The sequence below is a fragment of the Erinaceus europaeus genome, chromosome 12 (genome assembly GCF_950295315.1).
Source record: "Erinaceus europaeus chromosome 12, mEriEur2.1, whole genome shotgun sequence".
Lineage (NCBI taxonomy): Eukaryota > Metazoa > Chordata > Mammalia > Eulipotyphla > Erinaceidae > Erinaceus > Erinaceus europaeus.
The window spans coordinates 49,381,963-49,397,256 of NC_080173.1; the positions used below are offsets into that span (position 1 = coordinate 49,381,963).

Consider the following 15,294-nt stretch of genomic DNA (forward strand, 5'->3'; position numbering starts at 1 on the left):
TATTTGAGCACATACTGTGTGTCAGATAGTGTTTGGGAGCCACACTGGTCCATAGAAAGAGGGTGTGGGCCACATAATTTCAAGTTTACCATCAAACATGTTAAAAGAAAGCAGGTGGGAGTCGGGCTGTAGCGCAGTGGGTTAAGCGCAGGTGGTGCAAAACACAAGGACCGGCATAAGGATCCCCTTTCGAACCCCGGCTCCCCACCTGCAGGGGAGTCGCTTCACAGGCGGTGAAGCAGGTCTGCAGGTGTCTTATCTTTCTCTCCTCCTCTCTGTCTTCCCCTCCTCTCTCCATTTCTCTCTGTCCTATCCAACAACGACGACAACAATAATAACTACAACAATAAAACAACAAGGGCAACAAAAGGGAATAAATAAATAAAATAAAATATTTTTTAAAAAAAGAAAGCAGGTGAGTGGTCCAGGAGGTGGCACAGTGGCTAAGGCAATAGACTCTCAAGCATGAGGTCCCGAGTTCGATCCCTGGCAGCACATGTACCAGAGTGATGGCTGGTTCTTTCTCTCTCTCCTCCTGTCTTTCTCATGAATAAATAAATAAATAAATTATTTTTTAAAAAAGAAAGAAAGCAGGTGAAATTAGTGTTAGCAGTAGCTTTTCTTCAACCCCACATATCTGAAAGTTTTTAACACACCATTGATATTTTTTTAAAAGATGAAGAAAGGAGGGAAGATAACATAAAGGTTATGCAAACAGACTCTGAGGCTCTGAGCTCCCAGATTCAGTCCCTGCACCACCATAAGCCAGTGCTGAGCAATACTTTGGTAAAATAAATAAATAAATAAACAAACCAAGGAGATCTTTTGTATTCCTTATTTTGCACCCAGCCTTCACACTCAAGCACTTCTCAGTTTGGCCCTTGCCACCTTTCTAAGGCTCGGTTGCCACATGTGGCCAACAATGGAAGAGAGCAGGTCCAGATGTGGGGCTAGAGTTCGAGAGATCTGCCCTAGCTTGGTGACCGGCAGGAAGTAGTTCCATCCTGGTGGGGAAGGCAGACAGCAGGTGTGGATAGTCCATGGGGGGTAGCAGGAAGAGTAGGGGGTAAAGAGTGACACATCCTTGAGGAGGGACACTGGGGCAGCCTGTGGGCAAAGGGTCAGCTGTGAGTTGAGGAAGTGTGTTCCAGGTGAAGGAACAGCAAGTGCAAAGGTCCTGAGACAGGAAATCCCTGGAGGGATTGGAGGCCAGTGTAGGGAAAGGAAAGAAAGAAAGGAGGAAGGAAGGGGAAGCCGGCACCACAATCGCAACCCCAGTTTCCTCAGTTCTCTTGGTTGCTGGCAACTCTGTCCATGCCACTATCCACCCGCATCAGTAACCTGGCTCTGCCATTTCACATGTCAGCACTTCCTCCCTGTCCACTCTCCACCCCTTGAAAGATGGCCCAGGGTCAGCCCATCGCTGGTGCTCTGGGCTCTCCCATAGTCCCACAGGTTCTGCTTCAACCCCTGCAGTTCTACTTGGTGTTAAAACTCAGTGGCTTAACAGCCTTCACTCCCACCAAGGCCAGCCCTGAGCTGACGTGCCCCAGCCTCTTCCTACCTCTTGTCTCCCACATTCCCACCCTGAAGCAACAGGACAAAAGCAGGGCCAGGGGGAGTCGGGTGGTAGCACAGCGGGTTAAGCGCACGTGGCGCAAATTGCAAGGACCCTCGTAAGGATTCCAGTTCAAGCACCCCACTCTCCACCTGCAGGGGAGTCGTTTCACAAGCGGTGAAGCAAGTCTGCAGGTGTCTATCTTTCTCTCCCCCTCTGTCTTCTCCCCCCTCTCTATTTCTCTGGTCCTTGTGCTTTGTGCCACATGTGCTTAATCCGCTGTGCTACCGCCCAACTCCCGATGTTAATAAATTAAAAAATATGTATTTTTAGGGAGTCAGGCAGTAGCGCCTCGGGGTTAAGCACACGTGGCGCAAAGCCCAAGGACCGGCGTGAGGTTCCCAGTTTGAGCCCCCGGCTCCCCACCTGCAGGGGAGTCACTTCACAGGCGTTGAAGCAGTTCTGCAGGTGTCTATTTTTTTCTCCCCCCCTGTCTTCCCCTCCTCTCTCCATTTCTCTCCTATCCAACAGTGACGACATCAATAACAACAACAACAATAACTACAACAAGAAAACAACAAGGGCAACAAAAGGGAATAAATATTAAAAAAAACAAAAAATACTTTTAAAAAATATATTTTTAAAAATATTTATTCGATAGGACAGAGAGAAATTGAGAGAGAATGGGGGGAGAGAGACACCTGCAGTACTGCTTGACCACTCATGGAGCTTCCCCACTGCATGGGATCCCCCTGGGCATGGTATTATTAGTGTGTGTTCAACCCTCAATAAATGAATTTTTAAAGAGAGACCGTCGCCATAGCACCAAACCTTCCCCTGAAGCTTTCCCCAGTGTTGTAAGTGTATGCAGTGTACTGGGGGTTTGAACCTGGGCTGCACACATGGCAAAGCCAGCACCCACCCAGCTAAGCTGTCTAGACAAACCCACTGCAGACATAGCTGTCTGTCACTGCTTGGGGAGAGGTGCTACTGCCATCTAGTGGACAGATGCCAAGGATGCTGCTGAGTATCAGGCATCCTTGGATGAAAAGTCACCTATCAGGAAACAATGCTTAGAGCAAGCTTGGGAAACTGCCTGTGCCATGAACTAATTACCATTGCAGGCCAGCAAGATAGCTCACTTGGATAGTTCACCTGCTTTGCCATGTTCATGACCCAGGTTTGAGCCCGGCCCCCACCACACTGATAGGAACTTCGGTGCTATGGTATCTTTTTCTGTCTCTCTACTTCTCTCTCTCTTTTTAAAAATATTTATTCCCTTTTATTGCCCTTGTTTTATTGTTGTAGCTATTATTGTTGTTGATGTCGTCGTTGTTGGATAGGACAGAGAGAAATGGAGAGAGGAGGGGAAGACAGACAGGGGGAGAGAAAGATAAGACACCTGCTTCACCACTCATGAAGAGACCCCGTCCCAAGTGGGGAGTTGGGGGCTCTGACCGGAATACTTAACGCCGGTCTTTGCACTTCGTACCATGTGCACTTATCCCACTGTACCACCGCCCAGCCCCCTTTTTGTTCTTTTTAAAATATACTTTATGAAAAAGAGAGAGAGATTCAGAGAGAAAGACATAGAAGGATCAGAGTACTGCTCAGCTCTGGCTTATGATGGTGCTGGGGATTGAACCTGGGACCTCAGAACCTCAGGCATGAAAGTTTTTTGCAGAACCACTATGTTTGTCTCCCCGGCCCCAAATTTTTGTTATTCTCCTTCATGTCTCCTTTAGAGTTGTGATACCATAATGATTATTTTTGATAAAAGAGAATTAAAGAGGCAGAGTGAAAAAGACCACAGCAGCGAAGCTTCCTTCAGTGCAGTAGGGGCTGGGCTCAAGCCTGAGTCTCACATATGGCAAAGAAGCGCATTATCCAAGTAAGCTATTTCACTGACCCACTATGATTATTTTTTAAAATTTTTATTCCTTTTTATTGCCCTTGTTGTTTTATTGTTGTAGTTATTGTTGTTGTTGTTGGATAAGACAGAGAGAAAATGGAGAGAGGAAGAGAAGACAGAGGGGGGGAGAGAAAGACAGACACCTGCAGACCTGCTTCACCGCTTATGAAGCTACTTCCCTGCAGGTGGGGAGCCGTGGGCTTGAACCGGGATCCTTACGCCGGTCTTTGCGCCACCTGCGCTTAACCCACTGCGCTACTGCCTGACTCCCTATAATTATTTTTAAAGTAATGTGCAAATATGTCATATTACTTTTTTCCCCTTCAGATTCATTTTAAAAAGTTAAAAAAATATACCCACCTACAGGGGGGAAGCTTCACAAGCAGTGAAGCAGTGCTGCCCATGTACCTCTCAAGCTCTCTATCCCCATTCCTTCTCAATTTCTTGATGTCTCTATCCAGAAATTAACAAGAATAAATAAATAAGGAAGTTCATTCTCTGGTACTGCATGAGCCAGTGTGATGTCCTGGTGTGTGTGTTTCCCGTCACTAATAAAATCTTTTTAAAAGCTTGGGGCACACCAGGTTAAGTGCTCATAGCATGAAGTGCAAGGACCAGCACAAGGATCCCGGTTCAAGCCTCTGGCTCCTCACCTGCAGGGGAGTCACTTCACAGGCAGTGAAGCAGGTCTGCAGGTGTCTCTCTCTCCCCCTTTGTCTTCCCCTCCTCTCTTCATTTCTCTGTCCTATCCAACAACGACAACAACAAAATGGGGGAAAAAAATGTCCTTCAGGAACAGTGGATTCCTACTGCAGGTGGAGAGGAAGGAAGGAAGGAAGGAAGGGAGGGAGGGAGGGAGGGAGGGAGGGAGGGAGGAAAAGAGCCACTGGCCTTCCTACCTCACTGTAGCCACTTCCATAAATGAGGTGCTGCCGCCACCTGGTGGCTAAACTAGAAAGGGCTGGTGGCCCCCAGTGAAAGCAATCCTTGTTTTTCCTGCCCAGATGCTCAAACACATCCTCCACAGGCACCTCCCTACAGCCCCTAGACCTATTACTTGACATTTCTTTTTTCTGTTCTTGCTGTTGCTGCCAGGACTTCATCAGGGCTTTGCACCTATGTGATTCCACTACTCACAGCAAACTTCCCTTTTTCCAAATAGTGGATGAGAAACAGAGGACACAGCACAGCGCTGCTCAACCACTCAAGAAGCTTCCCCCTTACATGGTGTTCCCACGTGCTAGTTGGAGGCTCAAACCTGGGTTCGCACACATGGTAAAGTGTCATCTACCTGGTAAGTTATCCTCTGGCCCCACTTGGCATTTCTTGGAGCTTAAGGTATCTAGGGAAGAACTCTGGTTAAGAGGTGGGAGCCCTGAGTCCTGGTCCTTAATCTGTCATTAGCTGCAGCGTGACCCTGGGCAAGATCATTGCTCTACCTAGGCCTTGAGGTAGTGAGCCAAAACTGCCTTCTGAAGACCCTTGAGACGTGCCATGTTCCACCCTCTCCACTAGGAGTAGCCAGGTCCTTCTCTCTGCCTTCTGCCCACACTGGCAGCAGGGGAGGAGAGGGGAGGGGACGGGAGGGCAAGACAGTCCTTAGGGGCAGAACTACAGTAGGCACCCAGTTATGTTACAAGAACCTGGTTCTTATTTTATTATTATTATTATTATTATTATTGGATAGAGACAGAGATTGAGAGGGAAGGGGGAGAGAGGGAGAGAGATAAGACACCTACAGCTCTTCTTCACCACTTGTAAAGCTTTCTCCCTGCAAGTGGGGTCCAGGGGCTTGAACCTGCGTCCTTGCGCACTGCAGTGGGGGTGCTTAACCAGGTGCGCCATCACCTGGCCCCTCTAATTTATATTAATGATTGGCACATGTGATGCTGGAGTTTGAACTCAGGGCCACGTGAGATTGATATATATAATTTTCATTTGATAGGATAGAAATTGAGAGGGGAAGGGGAGATAGAGGAGACTGCAGCACTGCTTCACTGCTTGTGAAGCTTCCCTCTGCATGTGGGGGCTGGGGGTCTGAACCCAAGTCCTTTTGTGCTTGGTAAAGTGTGCGCTTAACCTGGTACATCACCACCTAGCCTCAGGACCACGTACTTTTTATTTTTTAAAAAAGATTTTATTAATGAGAAAGCTAGAAGGAGAGAGAAAGAACCAGACATCACTCTGGCACATGTGCTGCCTGGGATCAAACTCAGGACCTCATGCTTAAGAGGCCAAAGCCTTATCACTACACCACCTCCCAGACCACTGCTCAGCTCTGGCTTATGTGGGACTGGGGATTGAACCTGGGACCTCAGAGTCTCAGGCATGAAAGTCTATTTGCATAACCATTATGCTGTCTCCCCAGCCCTAGGGCTGTGTTCTCCATATATATATATATATATATATCTGGTTGAGCACATGTTATAATGTGCAGTGAGCTCCCAGACCCCACCTGCAGGGGAATAGCTTTGTGAGTGGTGAAGCAGTATTGCAGTTGTCTCTGTCTCTCTCCCTATCTCTTCTTCCCACTTGATTTCTGGCTGTCTATATCAAATAAATGAAGATAATACATTTTTTATATTTATTTTCCCTTTTGTTGCCCTTTTTTATTGTTTCTGTTATTGATGTCGTTAGATAGGACAGAGAGAAATGGAGAGAGGAGGGGAAGTCAGAGAGGGGGAGAGAAAGATAGACACCTGCAGACCTGCTTCACTGCCTGTGAAGCGACTCCCCTACAGGTGGGGAGCCGGGGGCTCAAACCAGGATCCTTCAGCTGGTCCTTGTGCTTCTACTGCCCAGTTCCTGAAGATAATAAATCAAAAGAGAGAGAGAAAGAAAAGGCTAAGTCTGCAATCACTCCAAAAATTGAACCCCCTACCAATAAGTGGCCCCAGAGCCACCTCTGGCTCCCCAAGGTGAGACACTGAGGGGACAAGCTATCTTCCTCAGGTCACGGTTTCCCTGAAGGCACAATACCATTCCCTTCCCCATCTCCAGAATCCAGGGCTCCCTGACATGGGCCATGTTTCATCCTACACCAAGGCAGACCTGTCCCCCTCCTCACACAGGCTCCGCATAGCAGGTCAGGTAGCAGTGGGAGCCCCGTCTGTCAGGAGCCTCTCCCCGACCCTAGCCCTCTGCTCAGACACCAAGAGAAGGCGAGGCAGCAAAGCTGAGGCACACATAGAATAAATATAACTTTATTCTTTATCCAGTAGATCTCAGTGGAAAGTCCAACAGTAACAGGTGCACCAGCGGGCTCTGGGGAGATGAGACCCCAACCCCGGAACAAGGAAGGCAGAGCCAGCTTCCCCAACCCGGGGGTGCAAGGGGTGTGAAGAAGGGACCCCCTGAAGGCCCGTCCTGCGGGGCAAGGAGGGGGTTCTGTTGTGTGGGGAGGGAGTGGAGGGGTAGGCCAAAGAAATGGAGGAACTCAGGCCAAGTGCATTTATTGGCCTGTGTGTGTGTGTGTGTGTGTGTGTGTGTGTGTGTGTGTGTGTGTGTGTGTCTGGGGGCCCTGTGGGCGGGTGCTGGTGGCTGTGAGGCTAGGGGTGGGGGCAGCTTGGACCCCTTGGGCAGCCCATTCACAATTGGGGGCTGGAAAGCTTGGATGATATGGGCCCGACTGGGGAAGGGGGAGCTCTAGCAAGGACACTGGCTGAGAAACACACTCATGGTCTGAGGGTCCCCTGGCTTTGCCCCTGCCCCATCTCTCCCACCAAGGGCCCTGTCCTTCTGGAGACTGCCTGAAACTGTCCACACCCAGTGGTTAGGCAGATGGAGAAGAGGGGACTGGCTGCTTCCCAGCACAGAGGAGAGGGCAGGCCTCAAAAAGTTAGTACTTCACAGTTTTAAAGAGAAAACTGAGGAGGAAAAGGCTGGGGAGGAGGGCTAAGGGGGAAGAAGGACATTGAGAGAGGGGAAGCCCCTTCTGAGCTACTCCCCTCCCTCCCAGGGGGTCCATCCCCCCTCCAGCTCTGGATCCAGCTCCCCCCCCCATACACAGCACAGATTCCTTCAGTATAAATGTGCTTTAAATGAAAATTCTTATTTTTAAAAAAATTCAAAACAAAAAAAATTAAAATAAAAACAAAACCAGCGAGAATACCTGGGAGTTGGTATGGCAGGGTATGTACAGGGGGAGCCCCCCCACCCCACCCCTGGCCCAACCCCCTCTGTCACCAACCAAGGCAGGGGGGGTCCCCAACCAGGGGGCAATGGCTTGCAAGTTCTGAGGATGGGGGAGCCAGGTCCTGGCGTTTGCTGGTGATGAAGGTGTGGCGAGGCGGGCAGAGGGGTGTCTTGATGAACACGAGGCCCCCAGGCCCCATCCCAAGGCGCAGGACCAGGGGTCCTCACTCCACTCATGGCCGCCGGCATGACGTCAGCCCAGGCTAAGGAGCAAGCAGTCCACCGCAGGCCAGGCCTCCGTCCAGATCGCTGCCTCCTCCCTTCCAACCCCCAGGAGGGGGAAGAGTAGGTGGGGGCAGGGCTGGTAGGGGTGGCATGGTTGGTATAAAGGCAGAGAAAAGCCAGTGCTTGGGGCAAGGGCAGAGTCCACAGGCCACAGCAGTCACGGGGAGTGGGTGGCTGGGCTGCTTCTGTTAGAGCTGGGGCTGAGGCTGGGACTGCAGCTGCCAGGTGGGGGGGCCATGCCGCCCCCATCCCGCCCCCCACCCCCCGACTGTCCGCTCAGAGTGTCCAGGCCCTCTGAGTTCTCCAGCATTTCCTGGATGAGAGGTGGCATGGAGCCCGGGATCTCCATTTTCAATGTGATTACCCGCTCTGCTCCTGCAAGAACCAACAGAGAGACTAAGGTCAGTATGGCAGTGCCCCTAACACCACCCCAGGCCAGGCTCCTGGAGGGAGGGTGCGGTGGGGAGCGCAATCTTGGCGGCATGTGTGCAATGAACTTCAGTTCTTGGACATAAGTCAGCTCTTGTAAGCTCCCCAAATCCAAAGGACGGGGAACAAAGTGACTCCAAATTCAGCCTCTGGTGTAGGACAGCCTGGGTGTGACACAGGGCCTATCTTATGCACTATGGGTTATGGGCCTTTTTTTTAAATTTTTTTAAATATTTATTTTCCCTTTTGTTTTTTTATTGTTGTGGTTATTGATGTCATTGTTGGATAGGAGACAGAAATGGAGAGAGGAGGGGAAGACACAGAGGAGGAGAGAAAGACAGACACCTGCAGACCTGCTTCACTGCCTGGGAAGCGACTCACCTGCAGGTGGGGAGCCGGGGCTCGAACCAGGATCCTTATGCCGGTCCTTGCACTTTGTGCCACGTGCGCTTAACCTGCTGCGCCCAACTCCCTCTTTTGTTTTTAATGTTTTGGTTTTTTTTAATGTTGTTTTAATTTTTTAGATATATATTTAATTCTCCCTTTTGTTGTCCTTGTTGTTTTACCATTGCAGTTAGACCTGCTTCACTGCCTGTGAAGTGACTCCCCTGCAGGTGGGGAGCCGGGGGCTCAAACCAGGATCCTTAAACCGGTCCTTATGCTTAGCGCCACCTGCGCTTAACCCACTGCGCTACCGCCCGGCCTCCATGGGTCTTCTTCCACCTCCAAACAACTCAGAAAATATCAACACCACCCCCTTCCAGAAGGGAGATGAGGTGTCAGCGCTGTTAAGTAGCCTGCTCTAGGACACACCCAGGTGTTCAGTTCCAGAGTCTTGTCCTAACCACCATGCACAGGTGACACCACACTGTGAGCACTCAGGCAGGTCAGCTGGGCATGGCAAGGTCTCTGGGGGACCCAGGTGGGAACAGGATGGCTCCGAACAACTGGGGCATCACCATCCTGAGCACAGAGGTGGGGTACTGGACCAGATGTGCAAGGCCCGGGTCTGGGCACAAACAGTGGGACCAGGGTCAGGTGTTGGGGTGTGGCCCTGCCAGACTGGGACCCCCAGCCCCAACCAAGTGAGAGGGACTCACCCTTAGCACTGATGCTTCGAAGGTCCGTGATCTTCATGAGCATCTTGGGGAACATGTGGGGTCGGCTGGGCCTCCGTTTCCGCACATAGACCTTCAGCGCCTCCAGCAATGGCTCCTGCAGCATGTCCACTCTGTCTGGCTGCTCCAGGTCCTGCCGGTCTGAGGGAGCACATCTTCTGAGCCAAGCACCAGGTGCAGCCCCGCATCCAACCTCGGCCTCTGGGGGGCGCACTTGCCCCAACCACAGGCTTAGCAACTCTCCAGCAGGGCCTCCCTCCCTCCACAAGGCAGCAGGGGGGGGGGGGGCGGGGGGGGGGGGGCGGGGAGGGCTCTGAACCCAGGTGGTGGCAGACACAGGCAGGGAGGATTCCCAGGGAGGCACCCCCCACTCCCACCCACTGTTACAGAAACTAACAGGATCTGGCAGCACTGGTAGCAACAAAATATTAACAGCTGCCAATGTTTACTGCCTCTTGGGCACTGGATACACTGGACCTTATTTATTACCATCTTAATCCTCTCACAACTTTATGAGGCCAGAAGTCTTACTACCCCATTTTACAGAAACAGAGGTTCAGAGAAGTGTGCCAAGCTGCTCAAGGTCATGCACGGGCCAGGAATCCTGAGGTACTCCTATGACCCTCAAGTCCTCCCTCATTATTCTTAGTCTAATTTTTCTTTCTTCACCAGAGCACTGCTCAGCTCTGATTTATGGTGATGCGGGGGGGGGGGGGGGGGGGGAATGAACCTGGACCTTCAGAACATCAGGCATGAGAGTCTCTTTGCATAACCACTATGCTATCTACCCCTGCCCTCCCGTATTCTTTAAGGTTCATTTATTTACTGAGAACCAGAAATGCTGCTCAAACTCAAGCCCTCATGCTTGCAAATCCAAAGCTCCAGCCACTGTGCAGCCTCTCAGGCCACAAGTCCTCCCTAGTCCCAGAAAGAACACTGTCCAGAGCTACGGTACCAGAGCTTCCGGTTCCAATTGCCACCCTCTTGTCCTGAGTCAGATCCTGCCCTGGGATGCAGCTCCCCTCCGGTAAGAGAAAACTGATAAAGTGGGGGTAGATAGCATAGTGGTTATGCAAAGCGACTCATGCCTGAGGCTCCAAAGTCCCAGGTTCAAACCCCTGCACTACCTGTAAGCCAGAGCTGAGCAGTGCTCTGGTTAAAAAAAAAAGAGAGAGAGAGAAAGAGAAACCTGATACGGAGAGATGGAACAGTGGATAGAGCACTGGGCTCTTGGGTATAAGGTCCTAAGTTTGATCCCCAGCAGTACATACACCAGAGTGATGTGTGGCTCTCGCTTTCTCCCCCTTCTCCTCCCGTCTCTCATGAATAAAATAAAATCTTGAGCGAGAAGAAACTTGATAGGGACCAAGATCTCTCTCTGATCTGATGATCCCTGGGAGGGGTCTGAGGGACTGCATCACCAACCTAGGCCTGGCCCCAGCCCGGATCCCCACCCACCTCCACAGATGAGGCAGATGGCGCTAAGCAGCCCGGTCTCTGCATCATCCATCTCCAAGGGCAGCAGCTGGTTGGCGAAAGCGAAGACCAGGTCTGTGAGGGGCCCAAAGCCTGCGTTGTGCATCTGGGTCCGGTTCAAGGTCAGTCCGTCCGAGAAGGTCATCGTGTCCTGCTCGGGCGTGTACCGCGTGCAGATCCGCAGGATCTGGGTGCAGAGGACATGCAAGTGCTGGGAGTCAGCCCGCCCCTGGCTGCAACATTTCCTGCACCTTGGCCCATCCCCCAGCACTTCCAGCACCAGCTTCCCCAGGGACCACTGGGCACGCAGCCAGATGCTCTCCAGCAGAACCCTCTGTGGTGACAGCCACACCCTGCATCTGTGCCAGCCAATGCTGTCACCACTATGTGGCCACTGGGCATTTGAAAGGTAGCTGGTGGGTCAGCAAAACAGCTCACTTGGACTCTGTGCTGCTTTGCCAAGTACATGACCCAGGTTCGAGCCTGCGACCACACTGAAGGAAGCTTTGGTGCTACGGTCTCTTTCTAGCTCTGTATCTCTATCTAAAAAGAATAAATAAATAAATAAATAAATAAATAAATAAATAAATAGGTAGCTAGTGCACCTGAGGAAATGAAACAAGCTTTTCCACCAATTGAAATTTCAACAAGTACAAGGCAAGAGGCTTCTGTTGTGCGCAGGGCAGTGGCCTCCGTGCAGTACAGAGGACTTAAGAAGGAAGAGTATTTCCAGTAGGCAGGGATTACAGTAGACTCATGCCAGAATTCCCAGGACTAGGCACAAGAGCTCAAATGAATGTGTGTCAGCATCTAGTGAGACAAACCCTGGTGAGCTGCCTCTTGCTGTGTGTGTTTGTGTGTGTGTGTGTGTGTGTGTGTGTGTGTGTGTGTGTGTGTGTGTGTGTGTCTGAGCAGATGACGCACTGCACCTCCCACTTCACCCCTACCAGGAACCAGCACATCCCAGGGTCCCCACCTTGGAAGTGGTGAGAGGGAGCAGTGGGTGGAGCCAAGGGAGGTAACAGGGAGAGACCTCCTAGCATTCTAGACCTAGGCCTAGGCAGTACCCATTGTCCCTCCCCCTAGCCGGCCTCCAGCTTAATCCACCCTCTGGCCCCACCAAATGCCCCACAGGTCCCTGAATCTCTCTGACTCACACCAGCAGGCCTTTCCCATCGTGTCCCTTAACTAGAGATGCCCTCTCCCATGCTCCTTCCACAAGCCCCTTCCACAAGCCACCTCCTCTGGGATGTCTTCCCTGGGGGCCCAGCAGTATGACCCTCTCTTCTGCAGGGGCAAGGGACCGCCCTCCCCACATCTCAGTCAGCACTCAACAGTTCTGCAACCTCTGTTGACATAGCTGTGGCCACCACCAACACGAGTTCTTTTCCAGACAGGGGATGGTGTTGGGGCCACCTATCCCTGACACCAGTTCCAGACATAGCCATGCAGGCTCCCTGGCACAGCTTTATGAAACAGAGCAGATATGCGAAGTGAGGGGTTCGAAGGGAAGGTTCGGTGAGAAGACGGGGCAGGTGGCTACATGCACAGTGAATGGTGGGCCCATGCAACTCTGGGAGCTGAGCAGCTTCGGAGACAGGGAGACACGGAGGCAGGGCCAGACCCTCACCAGAATGTCCAGGCAGGCAGCCTTGAGGAGGGTGATCTGGTCAGCAATGGTGAGGGTGGTGAAGCCGGGCAGCTGCTTGGCGAACTCCACAGTCTTAATGATACACTTGGTGGAGAGTTCACTGAACTTGTCCCAGAGGTCAATGTCCAGAGAGACACGTTGTTCTGAGCTGTTGTTCTGGGAGGATGAGGAAGAGTGAGGAACTTCTGCATGGCACCCCTTCTGCCACCAGCCCCCACAGGCCTGCCCCCTGCCTGGGCACTCCTCCAGAAGGAAGGGGAGGCAGCAGAAGGGAGGGACAAGGAGGCCGGGCATGGTGAGCAGAGGAAAGTGAGGCAGCAGGAGAGCCCCAGGCAGGGCTAGTCCTGGCCCCTTAGCACGACCCACCCTGCCAAATTGTGGGCAGCCATACCGTAGTGTATTTGCCCAGCTGGCAGAGGGCAGGGAAGGTCTCCTGGTGCGCTTTGCGCACCTTCTCGATGAGCTCCCCCACCTCGGGCGTCAGTGTGTAACTCTCAGAGCACTCGGGCTTGGGAACCTCCTTCTTCTTCTTGTTCCGGTCGTTCCTCACAGCTGTGGGCAGAGGCTGTGGTTAGAGACAGGTGGGGCAGTGGTCTCACCACAGCCTGAGCTCCTCCACCAGACAGCTGCTGGTTACCAAAAAGACCACTCTCGGGACACACACATACCTATGGACAGTTAGGCCAGGCACACGCCTGCCTCTTTGTGCCACCCAACCCACAAACCAAGTCCTGCCCTAGGGCTTTACACACACACACACAGAGCCAGTCCACTGGGCCTGCCACTCCCTTGCAGCCACTGCCTCACATCCTCCCTGAGGCCCCATGGCAGTGCCCCACCTCCTCACTCTGGCCCCCTCATTCCCCACCCCCTCTGCTTCTGGGAAGGCTCCCACCCCCAGTCCCCCCCATCCCTCCTGGCAGCCATCTCCCTGAGGGTTCCTGGGACTGGCTTTGAGCAGCTCCCAGGGACTGGCTTTGAGCAGCTACCGGGGACTGACTTTTGAGCAGCTCCTGGGGACTGGCTTTTGAGCAGCTCCCGGGGCAGGCTGGCGAGGAGTAGGGTACTCAGCCTGAGTGGGGGGCCAGGCGAGATCTCTCGGCCCATTAGCCGGGGGAGCTGACAAATCACCGGGGGCGCTGAGCCGCACACACCACTCGGCTTTAAAGAAGCGATGGGGTCGTTACCAGCCGATTATACCAGACACACAATCACTCACAGGGCCAGTGGTGGTGGCTGCTGACGCGGGAGGAAAATTGGGTGGGGGTGGGGGTGAGGGTGGGGGGACCCGGGGGGGGGGGGCGGCGGGCACAAGGTTGGGGGGGGAGAGCTGGCATAATTTGGAGATCACTCATGTCGATTCTGCAAATTCAATAAAGTGCAAGGGGAAGAAGGGAGAGAGGGAGAGGGAGAGGGAGAGTGGGGGGATAATTTGGGAAGAGAAAATTGCAGCTGTGACAAGACGTTTATCATTTGGAAGCTTTAATTCTATTGAAATGGCAGCTGCTCAGCTCCAGGGCACAGAGCAGCCGGGGAGGAGGGAAGGAGGGAAGGAGGGAGGGAGAGAGGGAGAGTTGGCAGTGAGCAGGAATAGGGGTCCCCACCCTGGTCCTTCTGCACAGAGGAGCTCTGGGAGTAGAAAGTGGCAAAGGTGGAGGAAAGAGGTAATACTGGGCCCTGAAGAGTAGTGTCCCAAGTTGTCACCTGCCTTGCAACCAAGAGCTACCATGTCCTGGGCTCCTGACTAGGTCGCGGGCTCCTGGGGCAGGAAGTGGTAGGGTGCTGCCACAACCTCTCCACTCCTATGGTTCCTCTAGTCACTCCTATGTCTCCTCCTGACTTCCCCCTTCTACTGCCCTCCCCACAAAGGGCTAGGGGGTCCTGTGTCCCCCTCCCCCACCCCATTCCCCAAGGCTTAGGCTCCATGGCAACGGCCACGCAGACAAGGAGGCGTCTGTCAGCGTCATTTATCTCTGACATCATCAATCACCGGTCACCACGGCAACACCCATGATTCAACACAAGAGGGTCCCCTTGTCCAGCCCTCCCTCCCTCCCTCCATCAAGCCTCAGCTGAGCCCAAACTGGAAACCCCCATCCCTCTGGGAGCTGAGCAGTCCTGATTCTTCCTTCCAACTCCAGGTCCCAGGCTTCCCCAGACAATGGCTTCCAGATCCATGTGCCAGCCACTCACAGCAGGCAGCACCCTTTAGTGTGGACCCCCAGGAAAATGCACAACTAGAAGGGGCTCAGGCATGCCTCTGAGCCCTGTCACAAAGTCCAGACAGGTCTGGAGACCAGGCGGCTTAGAGTGACACATACGCACATGTACGTAACCACATACAGCCATGCGCAAACAGCCAGCTGTCCACACCTGGACACAGAGCTGGCTGGATGCAGACACAGAGGTAAGTCCTGGAACCTACGCACACATGGCAATACACAGACAAGTCCAGAGGTGAACACAACACCCACACAGGCCAGCTCCCCTGGCTTCTGGGGTGCTGGCTCCCCCCACCTCTCCCTGTGGCACTCACACTCCTTGGACATGCCCACTTCGAAGCACTTCTGCAGCCGGCAATACTGGCAGCGGTTTCGGGTCACCTTGTTGATGATGCAATTCTTGTCCCGGTGACACGTGTACACCATGTTCTTCTGGATGCTGCGTCGGAAGAAGCCCTGGACACAGATGGGAGGGAGTCAGCTCAGCTACACCCATAGTGGGCACCAGC

General features: G+C 52.8%; 1 protein-coding gene across 6 annotated transcripts in view; it reads right to left on the reverse strand.

Moving 5' to 3' along the window:
- Window positions 1–6,657: 6,657 nt before the first annotated feature.
- The window catches only part of RARA (retinoic acid receptor alpha), a 64,594-nt gene continuing 55,957 nt past the window's right edge, over window positions 6,658–15,294 (reverse strand). For 5 of the 6 annotated variants that reach the window (XM_007531033.2, XM_060203550.1, XM_007531034.3 and 2 more), the window contains 6 exons: window positions 15,100–15,241; window positions 12,955–13,115; window positions 12,543–12,719; window positions 10,895–11,099; window positions 9,419–9,577; window positions 6,658–8,264 (listed from right to left, as the gene is read on the reverse strand). In XM_007531033.2, coding sequence (XP_007531095.1) covers window positions 8,047–8,264; window positions 9,419–9,577; window positions 10,895–11,099; window positions 12,543–12,719; window positions 12,955–13,115; window positions 15,100–15,241 — 1,062 coding nt within the window. In that variant the 3' untranslated portion in view covers window positions 6,658–8,046. The remainder of the gene's footprint in view (window positions 8,265–9,418; window positions 9,578–10,894; window positions 11,100–12,542; window positions 12,720–12,954; window positions 13,116–15,099; window positions 15,242–15,294) is intronic. The other variant, XM_007531037.3, reaches the window with a different exon arrangement.